Genomic DNA, 17,539 nt, shown 5'->3' with positions numbered 1-17,539 from the left:
TGATATAGTTTCCTATTGATTTTCTTTAGATTGTATACATAAAACCTGTATAGTTTCTTAAAACTATCTTTTAAAAGTAATTGCACTCCTCAGTAACCTCTGTCACTTGTGAATACCGACTTTTGTAGTTCTCCCTGATTTGCGTCTTATAGGATCTTACCACTTTTATAAAGACAATAGGTTCATATTGAATTTAGTTTTCGAATAAAAAGTGAACTTTTTAAGAGAGGAAAATGTATAAACTAATGTTCATTTGGAGATTTTTACTGTTCCCGTTAACCAGCTGACATTCGATTCCTTCCCATCAAATATCATTTGTTATGTGAAAATCCTCTTAGTAGATTTGAACTTCGTATATTTTATTAGGACAATTTTCTAATGTTTATAGACAAATTTTCCTAACGAACAACACATCATTCTAAACATGTCAATATCCCGTAGTATGCTTGTGTGTGATAAGAGTATAAAATCATATCGTCTGTAATAAGGAAGATAAGTATTTTATAAAAGCAAATAAACGTAATTCGTTTTATATTTTGGTATTTAAATTACATGACAGTATATGACTAGAATATCTCTATGGAAAAAAACATTTTCACGCTTCTAATGTGGGTCTTCAAGTTGATACTATGTAAATACATCCAACATCAACAAATCATTTTACAGATCTGTTCTATAACTTTTGAAAATGTGAAATTTTAAGTATTTATCTCCTCATCTTTAACCTAAGTCAGGATGAATAACATATTCTTTTGGTTGTCTTTCCAATAAATGTAAGTAATGTGATCCAGGGTAGTCGTATTTAGCCGTACTTGATATTTTATAAGGAGGTAAGTGATGCCAACTGCAATACATCCAATGGTTTCTTCTTTCTTGCTGAGACAGTAGATCTAAATACTTGAAATGCGTTGAACCATCACTTCGAGAAAATACAGGGTGTGATGTCTTGTTTTGATCCCAGTTAATGCTGCTCAAAATATTTAAATTTAAACGAAGAAGAGCATTATCTCTGTATTATGAAAATGTACCTAGTTAAAAATACTTGAATGTAAGGACTAAGAACCAAGTGAATATTTTGTATCCTGTAATGTGATTATCTTTTATCAGGCCTCAAAAATTCAAAATCTATGTTCTCTTGTCATGTAGATTAATGCCTTTATTCCCCATGTAATTACAATAGTTTCTGGTCAAACTTGAGTTGAAAAAATTCGTTTTGATTAACAAAAGTATTTTCAGTTTATTCTTAAACTAAATTTTCTTGAACTCGCTACAAAATATTAGATAATTAGAGCAGAAGTGATTTTCCTAGTGTGAAAAAGAGATTACTTTCCACAAAGAATAAAAACGAACTTCATATATAATGTGATTGGTGTGTAACAGTCTTACTAAACTGGGAAAGTAATAACAAATCATAAAAAACCACTGCTTTATCTTTATTAAGGAGGCGAAATTGAATAAGAATTGTTATTGAAGGAAAATCTGTTAAAGATCTATAGAAATTGACGTTCTTTTATAACGGTCCCATAAGTCATCAAATAAGTTTGTTTACAAGGTGGATTTTTAATTTGAACTTACCATTTTTATCTGGTTTTGTTGTTCTGACCATTCTGTTTGTTATAATTGTATTTTGCTAATAAACGACCCAGCTATTCCTATTGCTTAGTATTCTTATACAATGACACTCAACAAGACCCCAAATCAGAACACGTTGAACAGGAATGAAATTGTATTCACAATAATAATGGTATGTGAACAGCAATCACTAGTTTGAATAACGTTCATATATTTATAGAATATACATAAGAAGCTTCTAGATTTTTCTCCAATAATTTGCCCGGGCTGATCGGTTTAGAATTAGCCAATCAGCGCGCAGCAACACCATCATGCATGAAACATGCTTTAATCCAATCTATGTCCCTCTAACACTGTACTAACGACAATACTCACATTATTCAAGTGTATATCATATCAGTTCAGATCAACGTGGTAACCTGTAATACAGCAATATTACTGTTATGTTCGCAAGTCCGACTCAGCTACTAATCCACTATGCAATGAGAGAAGGCAATGACTGCAAGACGAACTTTGTTGCCAAAGATAAATAATATTTCTTGTAACTGTCGTAAACAATATGTCCGGACTGGCCCAAAGAGAGATATCTAGGTAAAAGCCCATATTTGGATCTCTTTCTTACCATATAGCCTCACGACAGTATATGATCTGTACGGCCTTGGCTAACATATCAATTATACTTAATTAGGATTTAAGGTATAGAGATTAAAATCACTCTGGAAATTAGTACTTGTGTATGAAGACTTAGAGAGTTAATAGAATCGCCGACCCATTCACAACATCGTGCGAGCACCTGTTTGCATTTTCGCTAATCACAACATATTGACAGATGTTTACTGTAAGTTACTTTTACGGTTTAATCTCTTACTAGTCATAACTGAGTTTTATCAGCCATCTTCATAGAAGTGTTTCTTTCAGACCCTTGCTCCGGGTTCTTAAGGTTAATTTGAAGTGTCATTTAGCCAATATATGTGGTATGTTATTGCATAAAATTATCAGATATGTTTGCCGGTGTTTTATTGTTTTGGGCTGTACATTATTCTACTCATCCTGTCTGGAACGAATCGATCAAGTCATTTTGTTTTTAAGGAACTGGATAAGATATATAAAGAAATATTAAGAAATCATTGTCATAACTGATAAGCACATATTAGCATTTGGTTAGATATTTGAGAGTATGAGGACGACAGTATTGAAATTGTTAAATTAATTGGACTCTAATTCAATCTCTTAACAACATTTCGGCTATCCATAAACCAATATATTATTTAACCTATAATTTGTTTAGGTTGAATGCTAGGAAGGTGTTTGCTGTTATTCACAATGACATTGTTAATGTATATATGTTACTTCTACTCTTTTGTTTTCTAGTCAAAAAATATCAGAAGCTAGCTCACTTCTTAACTCGTTTCATAACGTCTTGAAATTGAGTATCAGTTAGTTGATCTTGTTCGTTTGCCTCACGATAGAGCTTGTCTATTAATTCCAGTGCAGTTGTACGCTCTAAATTTAACAAAATATAGGTGAAATGTTAAAATTGAGTTAGAAATTAATAAGAATTATATGTTCAATTAGTGGAAAATTAAATAAGGGCAAACAGTTTTAGTAACCAAAAATTTCCCTCAACTCACAGGGAAACTTATCGCGTACCACTAAATAAGTCAATAATAGAGTGTTTCGAACATATTTAACTTTCACTACATAAAGAATTCTATATGACACATAAATGCTTACTATGACCGTTAAAAACTCCGATTTCAATAACACCTTTTTATTATCAGGTGTATATTTTGAACTAAAGATGTTAAGTTACATAAATACTGTTGACAAAACTCCGGTAATTTAATTATTGTTTTGATTCTATATGATATGGTATGTGACTCAGAAGTGCGCATCCACGACATTGGGTTTTTGTACCCAGGACCTTCGAGACTCGTAATGAGCCCTTAAACTTAAAATCACTGAGCCGACGTCCAATGGTTTACATGTCTAACTTCAGCCAATTCACAATGTTCTGCAACGGTGTTGCATTGCCGCTACTCGTGACGTGGTTGGTTCTATAGGTCACTGCTTCTCATTATACTCCGGGAACCACCTCTTGAAGCTAGTCACTACTGAACACATGGTTGCTGAAGTTGTATACATACGGACGCAGTGAATTATGGATCAACTCCGCATCAGCTTCCCGTTATACTGTTTTTCATAATCTCAGCAGCAGACAGTCTTTCAGAGTTAATATTACTCACATCTAACTAATGAGACATGAAGGACAGTGTTAGCAACCTGAGGATCTAACTCAGCTGTTACTATGTCATAATATATTTTATACTAAGCCTTTAATTATCCACGCCGCTCACTGGCATACTTATTTAAGTATTTTCCATTTTTGTACTGAACTAATAGATACTTAGAAACGTCCCATCAGGATACGAACGCGATACGGAGCGAAGACAACTTAAACATAGACTGATGAAAAGTTAAAGCAGTGATTTAAATGCTCTCCACCTACCCTTTAGTTGCGTACTTTTACCAAGAAACCTAAATAGGATATCGAAATAATTTCCCCGACTAAATGAAGTAGAAAAAGTCATATCTGATTTCGATCGAACGAAATCTGCAGGCTCTAATGGATTAACCACTAAACTGTTTTGGGAAGGTATATTAGGTTGACTGAGATATCACCTACAGCCTTGCGACTAAACTTTGTCCTATCTAATTGGTCTCGATCGTTGACGATTCCAGTCTACGAAAATGAGAAAAGTCCTTTCGTAGGAGTCAGTTTAAGTAACATTGTCTAAAACGCTGGACTCAATAATCATTCAACCCTTAACTAGAGCTCGTGAAGAGAAAACTTGGAGAAACCAAGCTGGTTTCATAACTGGACATAAATATGTAGGCCAAATATTCACCCTTTGGTGGTTTATGGGATAGAGATACACTCTCCGACGTCCAACTATAATTGTATTCCTTGACCTTAAGGCCGTGTTGCAGTGGCACAAGGGCATTGACTCTTTGTTTCTCTTTAGATCCTAAGTTTTGAGATAACTCAAGTGTTTCTTATTATTCCATCAGTCTATTTTTTCTTGAATTGTATCTTCGGTGTCTAATATTTTCCATTACCATTACTGTTTCCGCCTGAGATTTGCTCTGACTGACCATTCCATTTCGATGTACTATTAGGATGTAGCAACTTGAACTGATGTACACATGCCCCAGGTTCCACGACGCATATGAATGAATTTGTATCACAACTCTACATTTCTGGTAACTGTATAGTCTCGCAATTGAAAAAAATCGTTAAATATGAGAATATAAACATTTACTGTTCAATATACAAATAATTTCTAAATAATTCTTTAGGCTTGTAAACAGGCTCATGAATAACTGAGCTATGATTACTCAATGCATGCTTCAAGGTAATTTGCAAATTAAGACTGTTGTATTTAGTGATTTTTCGAACCATCTACATTGTTTTATAGAATAGATAGACTGTGACTAGCAGCCTAATTTAGGACGCAGGTTTCATCATACTTGAGATTCGTCAGCTGGATGTACTTGCTCTGGTGTTTGAAGAGAAGAGTGATGTGTTGGAGTCCATATGTGATCATCAATACTATGGTGCATGTGCATCTGTCTGACAAGTTCAAAAGAAGGCTGGACGAGCATCTGGGATTTGACTCCAAGCCATGACTTACCTATTCTGTAGAACTTTTAAAAGGATTGAAGTAATCCGCCCAGATTGCATGTATGCCAATAAAAATTCATCAAAATCCAGTCAAAAATACCAACATCAGAATAATTCAAACATTTACAAGTTAAAACATTTCTACCTTGGTTAAAATATAAATCATAATGAACCTGTGGAATATGTACTAGTATACTGCAAAGAATTACACTGAGCACTGACAAATATGTGTACGGATACATTTTCAGCTGAAATGATCTGCTTGCGTGGATTTCAGGTTCCTTATAAATATATTTGCTTTGTGCATCTATGAACAAATTCTGTTTAACATTAAATACAAATAATTAACCATGATTGTTACCACAGCTTCTGTTCTATCGCTAATTCACTATTTTGTATTCACAGATCAATCATTTTGACATAGATACGTTGATTGCAGATTTTTATTTTACGGAATCTATATTTTTTCTAGTTTGTAGAATTAATTTAAACTATCAACTTTACTATTAACAAAACGTTCAATGTTCTCTAAACGTAGTAAATTTCAGTCTTATTCGTTTTTTTTTGTTTCTCCAATCGATTATCTGTTTTCATATTTGAAATCGTTATTTTCCATTTCCTATAATTTTAGAGATAACTTGTAACCAGAATTGCCAATGAATTGCAATCACTTCATTGAACTATACTGAAAATTATTAAGCTTCACATTTACTACTCTCATACATTTACTGAAACATAATTATCCACTTACCTAATGGTGAAGCATCTGTTAACCATCTACGAACATATCGTTCCGCCTTTGGTGACATAATAGTGGATATTGGATCTTTGGAATCGAAATCATAACTGGATGTAGAAGTCATATTTTTCTGAGTTAGGTTCTCCTTCGAATTAGACTTCTATGAATTGGAAACATTTATTGCAATGTTACAGAAACTAGCTGATATAGAATACACTCTAGTTTAATCATCAAATGTAAGTTGGTGGAATATATATCTACAAAATGCCAACTATGAAGAACTCGAACCACATGATAATCGAAATGGAATCGAGTAACCGATTAAATTACAACTTGTTGGATAGAACCAGTTTAAGAATTTGATAAACTTTTATTTCTTTAGCACTGTACCAAAATACTGTTAAAATCCTTAGTTTCTTATCGTTCCTTCAAATAACATGTTTAAGTTAAAAATTTAATCACTATTATAAAATGCGATAACAATTAAATAATATTTATAATCATAGTGCGCATCCACGACCTCGCGCACTGCTGAGGAGTCCCACAATAGGACGAAACGTCAGTCCAGCGCTTCCAGGTTTTCCATGGTGGTCTAGCTTCAATTGACTCATGCTTTCAACTATGAAAATACTGAAATCTCCACGAAACCCCTTCTGATAATATTTATAAGATACCGAAATATTTCATTCTCCAAACTTAATGCATGTATTTAAATAGTAGTCGAAATACTTTTTCACAACAATTTGGATTTAAAAAGTGCTCATTTTTTCCAGATGGCTTCATATATGTTACATTGCCTTAAACATTTTTCTTTGCTCATCGTTTGAAGACCACTCTTTAGCTACAGAGATTGATATAAAAATATAGGTTATTGATTTCCGAATCTGGTAGTAATAAGTCTATCAATAATGAACCACACCACTGACCAACTAAATACAAAATAACTTCATTGAAAGTGTTGTTCGACTTATCTAATACGAAATTATAACTAATTTCTGAAAGTTATTTACCATTGTTTGTTGTTGTGACATTACTTTGTTTTGAAAATAACCACTGATATTGTATAGACTAATCATTTTCACCAACCAGTATGTAAGTGCTACACGAGAAAACAATTGATAAGTAAATTGTTTGAATGTAATACCTAAAAATATTTTAGAGGAAAACTCAACCTGTAGGTATCAAGTCTTTAAAAAAAAGAGGATTTAATTTCGGGAGGATGATAGTGTTCAAATTCTAGCCAAATTAGGCTGAGATACAGACCATGTCTTAACAATATTCATTTCCTTCTTAGATTAATCATTTAGCATAATTGGTCTAATAGAAGACAAAATATTTATTTAAACACATAAATATTGTTACAAAGGGGCACCGAATGCATATGCTCCGCGCAAATCTCATTTGACTCGTGTGAGGGCTGTGATACTGCCTAGGTGCCCAAACTGAAGCAGGTGGGTTTCTTAGGGGGACACACTCTGAGCCTTTGACCTAAAGGTTTGACCCAAAAGGCAGTGGAGCATCGTGAGAAGATGCAGTCCCATGGTAACCAGTGACCAACAATTGGGTCATGCGCCATTTGTTCCCTCAGGATACTGGAGCCCATGTACACCAGTGGTTTGGAATCAGAGTTTGCCAACTCCCCTAGGTGGACCTTCCGTGTCCACCGACCCGGACATTCGCTTTTCGTCCTCTCAGTTTTGTAAACAACACCCCCGCCACGAGAAGGCAGTGAGTAGGACTTCCCTGGCAGTGGCCGTATACGCGTGACCATGTGAGATCATTTCGAGAGGGAGAGCGGACTCTCGGCCGTACCTGGGCATCTGGGGGCAGAAGATAAATAGATTAATCAAAGAAAAATTTATGATCACTATATATATATATATATTGTACAGTAGTGACCATCTAACAATTCTTTTGAGATGATACACATTATTCTCAATTTTGAAATGAGCATTGTTTAAGTGCTGTGTTGATTATATCAACTGTCTTAGAGAATATAACACCTTTAAAAACAATTTTATTTTAATTAAACATATTAATAAATTGATAATCTAACCTTTTTCCCGATACGTTCTCCCAGTATCATCAAAGAATCATCCAATGTCTCCATACATTTTACAAGATCCTCTTTCTTTTGCATCGTTTTATTAGCTTCAACAACTGTAGAATTAGCTTGCAAATTATCACCTGTTTTCACCGTATGTTTATTGCATTCTTTGTCATGTATATACGTCATATGGAAATAGACCAGGAAATTACTTTCATTTTATCAATGTTAATTTTAAGAATTAAGCTGTGTACTAATTACCCTTTACACAATTGATAAAATGTCACTTCATATCAAGCTGACATAATAAAATATATTGTAAGACATTAACTAATAATTTGGATAATTTTTAAACTAATATTAATATTTATTTCCCTGAATTGGAGACATGGAAACAAGAGTACTAATTTTTTTTTAATCAGAAGGGGTTTTGTGGAGATTTCAGTATTTTCATAGTTGAAAGCATGAGTCAATTGAAGCTAGACCATAATGGAAAACCTGGAAGCACTGGACAGCTTTTTCGTCCTATTGTGGGACTCCTCAGCAGTGTGCATCAAACATTGAATATAATTTGCCATAAATGATGACAATTAAAGTAAACAATCAATTATTTTCGCAGAAAAATACCAATTTTTCTGAATCATTACTTTTGTTGTCGTATCTATTATTGATTCAAACGATTTAGAACATCTTTGTACTATAAAGAAATTCTAATCTCCACTTTAAGACAAAGAATGAGCTGTCACTATGATAAAAAAAATACAATGTTAAAAACACTAATAATTCACAGATAATTAAACCGAATGTAAAGTACTATTAAGCTCTAATGTGAAGAATGAGCATCATATAAATGAAGAACAAAAGTCAGCTAAATTTACAATTCTGTTATAATCTCCTTAATTCAAATATACATTGGACTAATCATAAATTCAAACTATAATAAATTCGTACTCAAATAAAATTACTCTCACCTCACTACTATTTTAACTTGAGAAAACTGATTTAATTAAACAATAAAAAGTCATTAGAGATTTGCTTAAATGAAAAATAAAGTTAATATCTCTTCTTGGTCTTTCTTAACTCTGGATTATTAAACAAATCATATCATTTTGTATAATGATTAATAATAGATAACCATTTATTGATGCCTATTTGCTCCAAATCTATACTATTAACTTGTGTATTCAGCATGAGAGTACATTCATGTGTTTTGAATATCCTCCTCATCCATCTGCTCATCAATTTAGCCAAATTTGTAATTCGTATGCGTTATTACATAAAAGTATAGTTTGTTTCAAAATTATTTTCTCTTCCCAGATGTAATTGATCTAAAGTTTTGTTTAAATTCTAATGATACCATACTCCAGTGTAGAATTTCTCATCATATTTGTTACTTGTTTCATAAATAATATCTTAAATTTTTACAAATGACATAGACAGTGATAAAATCTAACCAGTGTAAGGTCCTCCTTAAACTGGTTGTTGAAACTTTTTCTCTTAACTGTATTGTTTACTGTGCATGATAAGCGGTCGTTAGGTTTTTCCCAACTATCTTAACCTTTCATTGTGAATCCAGCAAATTGCTTAACAGGAAGCGATATAGTTATGAATCATGATTTTATTTAGATTTATTGTTATAGCATTGGTTTTTAGAGAAATCTTACCAACCTTGTTGCTCGTTTCTTATTTTTCAATCAGTATAAATATTAATTTTATCGTACTTCATTTTTTAATCTTCCACTTAGTACCCTATTTAATTTTAACAATGTTGAATGAATTTATCACTGTCTGCTCATATGTATGTATGTTTTTTTGAGCATTGATTTTAATATAAATGTTGTTAAATTTGTTCAATGCATCTGACTAAATGATTGAATGACGCTTAAAAGTCTGGAAATCAAAACATGATATTTGTCTACTACGTGGTAGAAATATTAATGGCAAAATAAGTAGTGCATTTATAAACCTCAATTCATGATTTAGTATTGGCATTTACACGCATCGATGTGTAATCCAAGAAGAAATGCTTTCAAAAATAACTACCCTGAGAAACACTGACAAAAATGTACAATAAGCTAGGTAAAAGCTTGTGGTTGTATCAATACAACAATGGTAATCAATGATTCGAAACGTGAACTAAAAACATAAAATATGGAAACTGTTAAAAATAAACAATTTTTCAGTGAACATATAAGAAATGGAGGCAACTGTTAAAAGTTTCAAGAGGATGTAGTCATAATAATAAACATATTAGATGTCACAGATTCATGTAAATACTTAGGAATATCACACAATCAGATGTCATACATTGTATTCTGAAAGATGGTCGACAACCACCAGTTACTGAATATTAGTAAGTAATATATTTAATACACTAAAAGAAATCGAATAACATGAAAACGAAAATAAAATGTCCATGTAGAATTCATTTGTGATGATTTTGACTTACTTGCACACTCATCACACTGTGCATCTGGTCGATCGATCTCTATAGTAATAAGAACCTGATTTGCTCACAAAATCAGAAAGTGTCGAAAAAATTTCCACTAAAATAATACAGATATCTGAATTCACTTATTGTATGTTTGAATCTTCCCATTGATGTTTTTAGGACTGCAACTGGTCAGTCTCTAATTGGCATATGTGCGTATTGCCTCGATATAGCCTAAATTCATCAACTCTAAAATGCAGGTACATCCAGCTGACGAGTCCCAAATAGGATAAAACGCGCGTCCTGGATTCCACTGCTAGCCACTATCCATCTTTGCTTACCATATAGATACCTATTATTATCGGCTTCGGTTAGATTAACGATAATAAGATGGATGACGTTTCCTAAAAATAGATACCTACAAAATTACACTACATTTCTTACCACAACTGTTAATCAAATTTGTGTAGTTTAGACTGATTATAAATGATACAATTTTAATTCTTCGCTTGAATATAGTATCCAACTCAATTTGTGTGGACCAAAATTATTAATGAATAATTCTGAGGATATTGTCACACAGACTTCCTATACATAAACAAAGATGCATAACTGCACAACTTGATCATTTTTAAGAATTCATGAGCGCCTATCTCACTGGATTTTAATGCTCATATTGGTTTTTAAAAAATACACACAGTTTTGCTAACTACCATATCATACAAAATCAATTTTGATATCACAAACAGACATAAGTTAGATATTTACTGAATCCCGGTTAGCATTCAATGGCTGTTTCGTCCTAGTACAAGACTCCTCAGCACTAAATTTTTAGTAACCTACTGGGGGTCAATCGCAGCTGGACTGAAGTTCCTGGTTCCTATACCAGGGTGAGACAGTTGTCCAGAGATTCCTAGTTTTCTGTGGATATCTAACTTGAGTCGGTTCGTGATATCGATAATCTCTACAGACCTCCTACACCGATACAAATAGCTTTAATCCTGCACGGATAAAGTACGGATATTTGCTTTCCGTCATCTAGTAGTTTTTTTGGAATTCGGATTCATTGTGAAAAGTTATTAGGAACAGTATTCAATAAATTGTTTAAAAACTCACCTTTATTCAACGATGTCCTAGTTTGTTCTTCCAATAAAGCAGCCGGAATACTCCATTTCATAAAGACCTAACAAAAAATGTTGAATCTTCGACACAAATATATCCAAGTATGATATCTGAGATACGTATATAGACACACTTTTAATCAATGATGATCACTCATTTTAATGGAAACTTGGGTACAGAAATAATATTTTGCTAAGATTTCGAATTAAATGAATTTGGTACTGTTCAACAATTTATCATGGTTAAATGTGTACATTCCAAGCGAATAATGACCTTACATTAGGAGAAATGTGTGACATAAATCTCACCTATAATATATGTAGGCGTATAGCTGGTTATACTTTAACACTGTATCACTGAATATCACCCTTTTATTTAGATTCTCATTTAGTTGGTAAATTCGTTAATATTCGATTCTGTGACAAATATCAAGATGCAAAGTCCTCAGAAAAGTTTTCTGAGTTATATACGAATAAGTTAAATGACGACTGTAAAGCGATACAGTGTGTATCTCACTAACTGCTTCTTATCTCCTTCATAAACCTGCTTAAATCTTCAGGCGGTTTATCATTTACATTAATGTAAATTAGTATTGATAGTGATTTTTAATATACACTGAATTCGTCTTTTTGAAAAAGCTTGAAAAATGTCACAACATAATAACCTGATAGATGAGCAGATAGTGTTTAGGGGCGTTGTTTGACTATTACAAGAGTGATGTTTTGAGTCCACCTTATTATGTAAATTTTATAGGGATTTCTGTCAAAACAATTTTGTTTTCGCAGTGACACAAGGATAGTGACTTCTGAAAACCTAGTATCACTGGACAGTTGTTCCACGAAAGTATGGGACTATTCAGTAATACAAACCCTTAAATCAACATAGAATTCGGTCTAGGACTTTCAGATTTCGCATTGTATACGATACTATTCAGCTATTGAGCTTAAAACTTATGGGCGTCATTTCTAACTTCAGTCAATTAGTGATATGTTGTCATCCATCGCTGATAATATAGCAGTCATTTTAAATTTGTGTTAGCGTGATGTAGATTGAATCAAAGCACGTTCCGCACAGGATTATGGTCAGCGCTAGTGACCACTTGCAAAAGACCCTATGATCTTATGTAAAAACTATAAATATACTAACGTTTCTCTTATTGTGATTCCTACTTCCATCTAACCATTTTATGTGGAATATAATTATGTTGCTGTTCAACCGTGTGCGAGTAGCTAGGTCGTAACAAAAGAAGCTATAACATTATGTAAACACAATATTTCTACTCACTTTATCATCATTTATTAATTTCAATTCCTTCACCTTAATATTAATAAAAAAAAATATGAATTTAGCTTTCAATTTATTCAGTGAAATATATTATTACTAATATTATTACATTATATCGATATACTTGAGTGATCTGAAACTAAATCGATGATCAATGAAAGCACAAAATAGTCTCTAAAATCGATCTATATCAGGTACATAAACTGTTGTTAGCTGTAGAGACCATCGGGTAGACCTAAAACATTCTGATTAGAAAAAGTCTATAAATGGCCACCCACTTCTATGTATAAACAAATAATGATTAGCATTAAAATAAAACTGTTCATCGGGATTTCGATAGAAATACAAGATTTTAACGGAAGAAAGTTTGTTGACGAAGAGTATTCCCACTTTATTTTCATTAGGCATATTACTTGGTTGAATTTACTCTTATTTATAACCCAATAGAACTTGTACATTATTTGATTAATTAAGTATAAAATAGGTTACTAATAAGTTTATATAATAATCATCTCTTAATGAATGAAATTTACATATACCTTTAAATTTGATGGAAATATCAGCATACTTGACCTTCCAGTAACTATCCTAATTCAAATTTATGTTTATAGAAATCCTGCTTATCTAAATTGACTGCAGTTTAGTGGACGTAAAAAGGATATTTCCCAACGTTATATACTAAAATTATTCTAATGAAAACGATCATAATAAAGTATGTAAATCACCATGACAATTTGGAAGAACAGTTTACTAAGACATTAATTTTAGAAATAGTATTACAGCATTACATGATACTCTCACGATAATCAATGGTAAATGGTATCTTGTACAAGAACTACCATTTTACTAAATATATGTAAACGAGTCAGTGAATTTTTGTAATCTTTATAACATTTTTAAGAACGAGGCATTTTTAACGTTATCACTTTATTTGACTGACATTGTATCACAAACATTGTCAAACAAAAACAAACAAGAATGATCTGTATACCATTTATCGACTGAATGTAAGTACTTGATAGTGATGTACAGGAAGTCCTAAATCTAGGCTTATTACAATCTGACACTCAACTGTAGCGATGATTAGGCTGAATATTTTGATTGAATAATTTTTATTATATTAAACAAACAAGCAATCAGTTTTATAAGCTCAAATAATTAGAAATAAAAAATGTTTGTCGACATGACTTGACAGAAATAATTTTCACCAAAATGTTGATAATCATTACGGACTATTTTAATGACATCACTTTAATCATTTAATGAGTAGATGATATTGTATAAAAAATAAACTTTGAGAAACATTTATTCACTTAGTATTGTTTGTTTGAATCTTCTCATTGATGTTTAGGACTGAAATTAATCAGTCTCTTATTGGTATATATGCATACTGTGCGTATTGCCGCTTAAGAATGATGTCTGATAGATTTATCTAATGACTTAATAATTTATGATTTTTTGCATAATACTCTTTGTACTGGAGTTATTAAGCTGAACTGTATTCAAAATACTTTAGTCATCAAATAGAATAGGCTACACTGTATTATCTACCCAAAAATTATTACTGAGTTGATCATATTGCATAGTTTCCATTTGAATAATAATAAAATCCGGTATCGTTAATATTATGCACTGGGTTTTTTTTATCTTGTAAAGTTAATACAAGAAATTCAAACATTTTTATACTAACTAACAAATCTAAAGCAATTAGTCCCCTTTGATAAATTAAGATAATGTAATAATAATAAGAAGATTATCAGAACTATATGATATATTAGTGATATATTACCATGGTAATGTTAGCTTATTATCCAGAGGGATTAGGTGTCATATTGTTTTCCCATTATTATTATCCTTGTCTATTCTTACCCCCTCCCATTTCCAGTCTAGTTAACCTTTTATTTTTATATATAAATGTTCTTCACAAGTGTATTATGTGTAATCAGATTGTTCGAAATGTATTGCACTAATATATCATCACATAGTTCTGATAATCTTCATCTTCTTATTACATTATCGTAACTAACAAATGATTAAAAATTATGAATAATGGTAACCTCTTACCATTTAGTTTCCTTTCTAATTTTAAATATCTAAAATATAAATATTTGCCATTTATACTTTCTGATTGAACCATATGATTCAATTGTGATATATATTACTTTTCTATTGGTTCTTTCATAATATTTGTACTTATTATTATTATTAGTCACATTATTGTTACTGTTATTATTATTACTATTGTCATTATTATTATTATAGATTACAATTTATCAAATATGTTTTGTTAATTGTGATTTGTAAGTTTAACTAACAAAGTGTAGAAAACAGAAAGTCCAAATGTTATATGGTTTCATTGTGAAACGCTTGCAAATATACCCGAAAAATTGTTTATTTTGAAACATTAATTTTGATAACAGTTTAAAAGTAATATTTTCATAGTTGAAAGCATGAGTCAATTGAAGCTAGACCACCAAAGAAACACCTGGAAGCACTGGATGGCGAGATCGTGGATGAGCACTGCTGAGGAGTCCTACAATAGAACGAAACGGTCGTCCAGTGCTTCCAGGTTTACCTTGGTGATTTAGCTTCAATTGACTCATGCTTTCAACTATGAAAATACTGAAATTTCCACAAAATCCCTTCTGATATTAAAAGTAATATTTATTTTTACCTTTTGAATATGACTCAATAATCTAGGTTTTTTTAATGAGTAGTGATAGTGATTTAACAGGTAATACATTCAATTTATTTATACTTTGAGACTTATCTATGCTAAATTTAGAATAAAACGGAAAGATTCGTTGGCAGAATTCAGTCAAAGAGCTAATTCATACAAAGACATCCGAAGAAGATCATCAATTACCTCTGAATTACAGTTGGAGCTGGCTGATGATTGTTAGCTTGAGTGTAATCTAAGGTCAGGGAGATTCGATCAAATGCATTCAACCTCATAACACTACAAGATGATGAATGTAAATAATAGCTACTGACGAATGGCAACCTAGGGTGAATCCTATTCTATGGTTTATTCTGGGTTTTCTACGATCGCCCGGCAGATTAGTATGCACTACCGATTATTTATTTAACCAGACTTTGAGCAATGAAATATCACTTCTTTCAGACACTTGGTACATGTAATAATATATAAATGCATAGTACGTAAAACTCAATGTATGCTAATATTGACGAGGATTTAAAAAAAAATCCTACTTGACCACCTGTAAAGTTGTGCGTGTATTGACCATAAGTACCAAATAAGAAAAGTGCTTTCCTCAATATTTGAGTCATGCAAAATTAACCTTCTCGATACTATGTACAAAGTACACTCATCTTTATACGGTGATAGAATATATTTGTTTTTCGTTTGATAACCTCGATGAATAAAACATCAGGGGTCGGTTACTGGAAGCTTGTACTAATACAAATACTTCTACTACTTTACTATCCTGGTATTTATCTTGATCATCTTATCATGCTTTACTAATTTGTTAAAATTAGTACGATCTTTCGCAAATTTTTATAATAAAGTTACGTATTAGGAAGACATTACAAGGGAGCACCATTTTGCACAACCCAATCGATTATAAAAGTCATTTGGCATTCACAAACTTAATATACTACTATTTTAAACATTGCACATGACGATCATGTCACTAACCGAAGGACACTTCATCATGAAATTGTAGATTACATCAGAATTAAGGTTGGGCATATACATACGTAGACAAGGCTGTGATAAAGTGATCGAGGATTCATATATTATATTCATCACTTAGATGATACGGCACAGGATTCGAACATGTGGATTTTCACCAAGACAGACAGACAAACAACATGGAAATTGAAATATTGTAGCAGGTAAGTAGGTTACTAGTAACTTCGTCGTTGAATTTGACCTCAACTTGACATCTTATTAACAGAAGATACTACCCACTAATTGTAAAATGCATCATCGAGTCACTCTATCTTGTTCTTATCCTTCGAATTCTGGATATAGTTTTTCACTCCTCATGCTACTCGTAAAATTCACATCCATTATTTACAGCTTGCTTCTGCAAAGCGTCACGAATTTGCTATGTATCAAACCTTTCTTCCTATTTCATACTATTAACAGATTGTTTATAATTATACTTTGAAATGAAAAACGAAGCCGTGTCTCCTTGTCAATCCTGTTTAATACTTCACCTACTGCAATTTTATTTCGTAACATAACAATCCAGCTTCAGCGACTTGTGAAATATCCAAAATATAAGTGAAAAATAACCAGTGCAGCTACATTGGTTCTTTAAGAATGGAAACCATCGAACGTCACTTTATCACGCCTGTTGAACACACGTGCATCATGACTTCCTCCACATCACAATTTTCTACTTAACAAAAACAAGTAGCTCAAGTAGTTGCTAACTTATTTTTGAGAAACCTAGTGAGCATGATTCACACTTGCAGTGATCCAATCGTAGACACTCGCGTTCGTGTCAGGTGCTTTAACACTTTCTTTCCTGTGATCATATTTATTCCTCTTTCTAGTATCTAGTCTTTACTACACGTGTTACTGATATTTTGTGCATTTCTAGTATCTCTTTGACAGCCGTACATTGATTTCTGTGCTGCAATTAATGGAAGGACGCGATCTACATCGGCTACGTTTTTGACATC

At 32.2% G+C, this 17,539-nt stretch overlaps 1 protein-coding gene across 1 annotated transcript; it reads right to left on the bottom strand.

Annotated features, from left to right (window-relative positions):
- Window positions 1–482: 482 nt before the first annotated feature.
- Window positions 483–12,911, bottom strand: Smp_035290 (hypothetical protein). The gene is made up of 6 exons (XM_018793356.1): window positions 12,881–12,911; window positions 11,591–11,657; window positions 8,053–8,210; window positions 6,009–6,156; window positions 2,970–3,075; window positions 483–967 (listed from the first exon to the last, which is right to left on the bottom strand). Exons 2-6 carry the CDS (start codon window positions 11,649–11,651, stop codon window positions 721–723), a joined length of 720 nt encoding a protein of 239 aa, XP_018647877.1. The 5' UTR covers window positions 11,652–11,657; window positions 12,881–12,911; the 3' UTR covers window positions 483–720.
- Between the last annotated feature and the right edge of the window lie 4,628 nt (window positions 12,912–17,539).

The sequence above is a fragment of the Schistosoma mansoni genome, chromosome 1 (assembly GCF_000237925.1).
Source record: "Schistosoma mansoni strain Puerto Rico chromosome 1, complete genome".
NCBI classification, from domain to species: domain Eukaryota; kingdom Metazoa; phylum Platyhelminthes; class Trematoda; order Strigeidida; family Schistosomatidae; genus Schistosoma; species Schistosoma mansoni.
The sequence above is the reverse complement of the archived record's forward strand: the minus strand, read 5'-3'. Positions and strand labels throughout refer to the sequence as shown.

Excerpts from the sequence above, each read along its gene's own strand:
- Smp_035290 (XM_018793356.1), bottom strand. The coding sequence starts at position 11,651 with ATGAAATGGAGTATTCCGGCTGCTTTATTGGAAGAACAAACTAGGACA. Across the intron at positions 8,211-11,590 it reads TAGGACATCGTTGAATAAAG|AATGCAATAAACATACGGTG; the intron begins GTGAGTTTTTAA and ends TACATGACAAAG. Across the intron at positions 3,076-6,008 it reads AACAGATGCTTCACCATTAG|AGCGTACAACTGCACTGGAA; the intron begins GTAAGTGGATAA and ends TGTTAAATTTAG.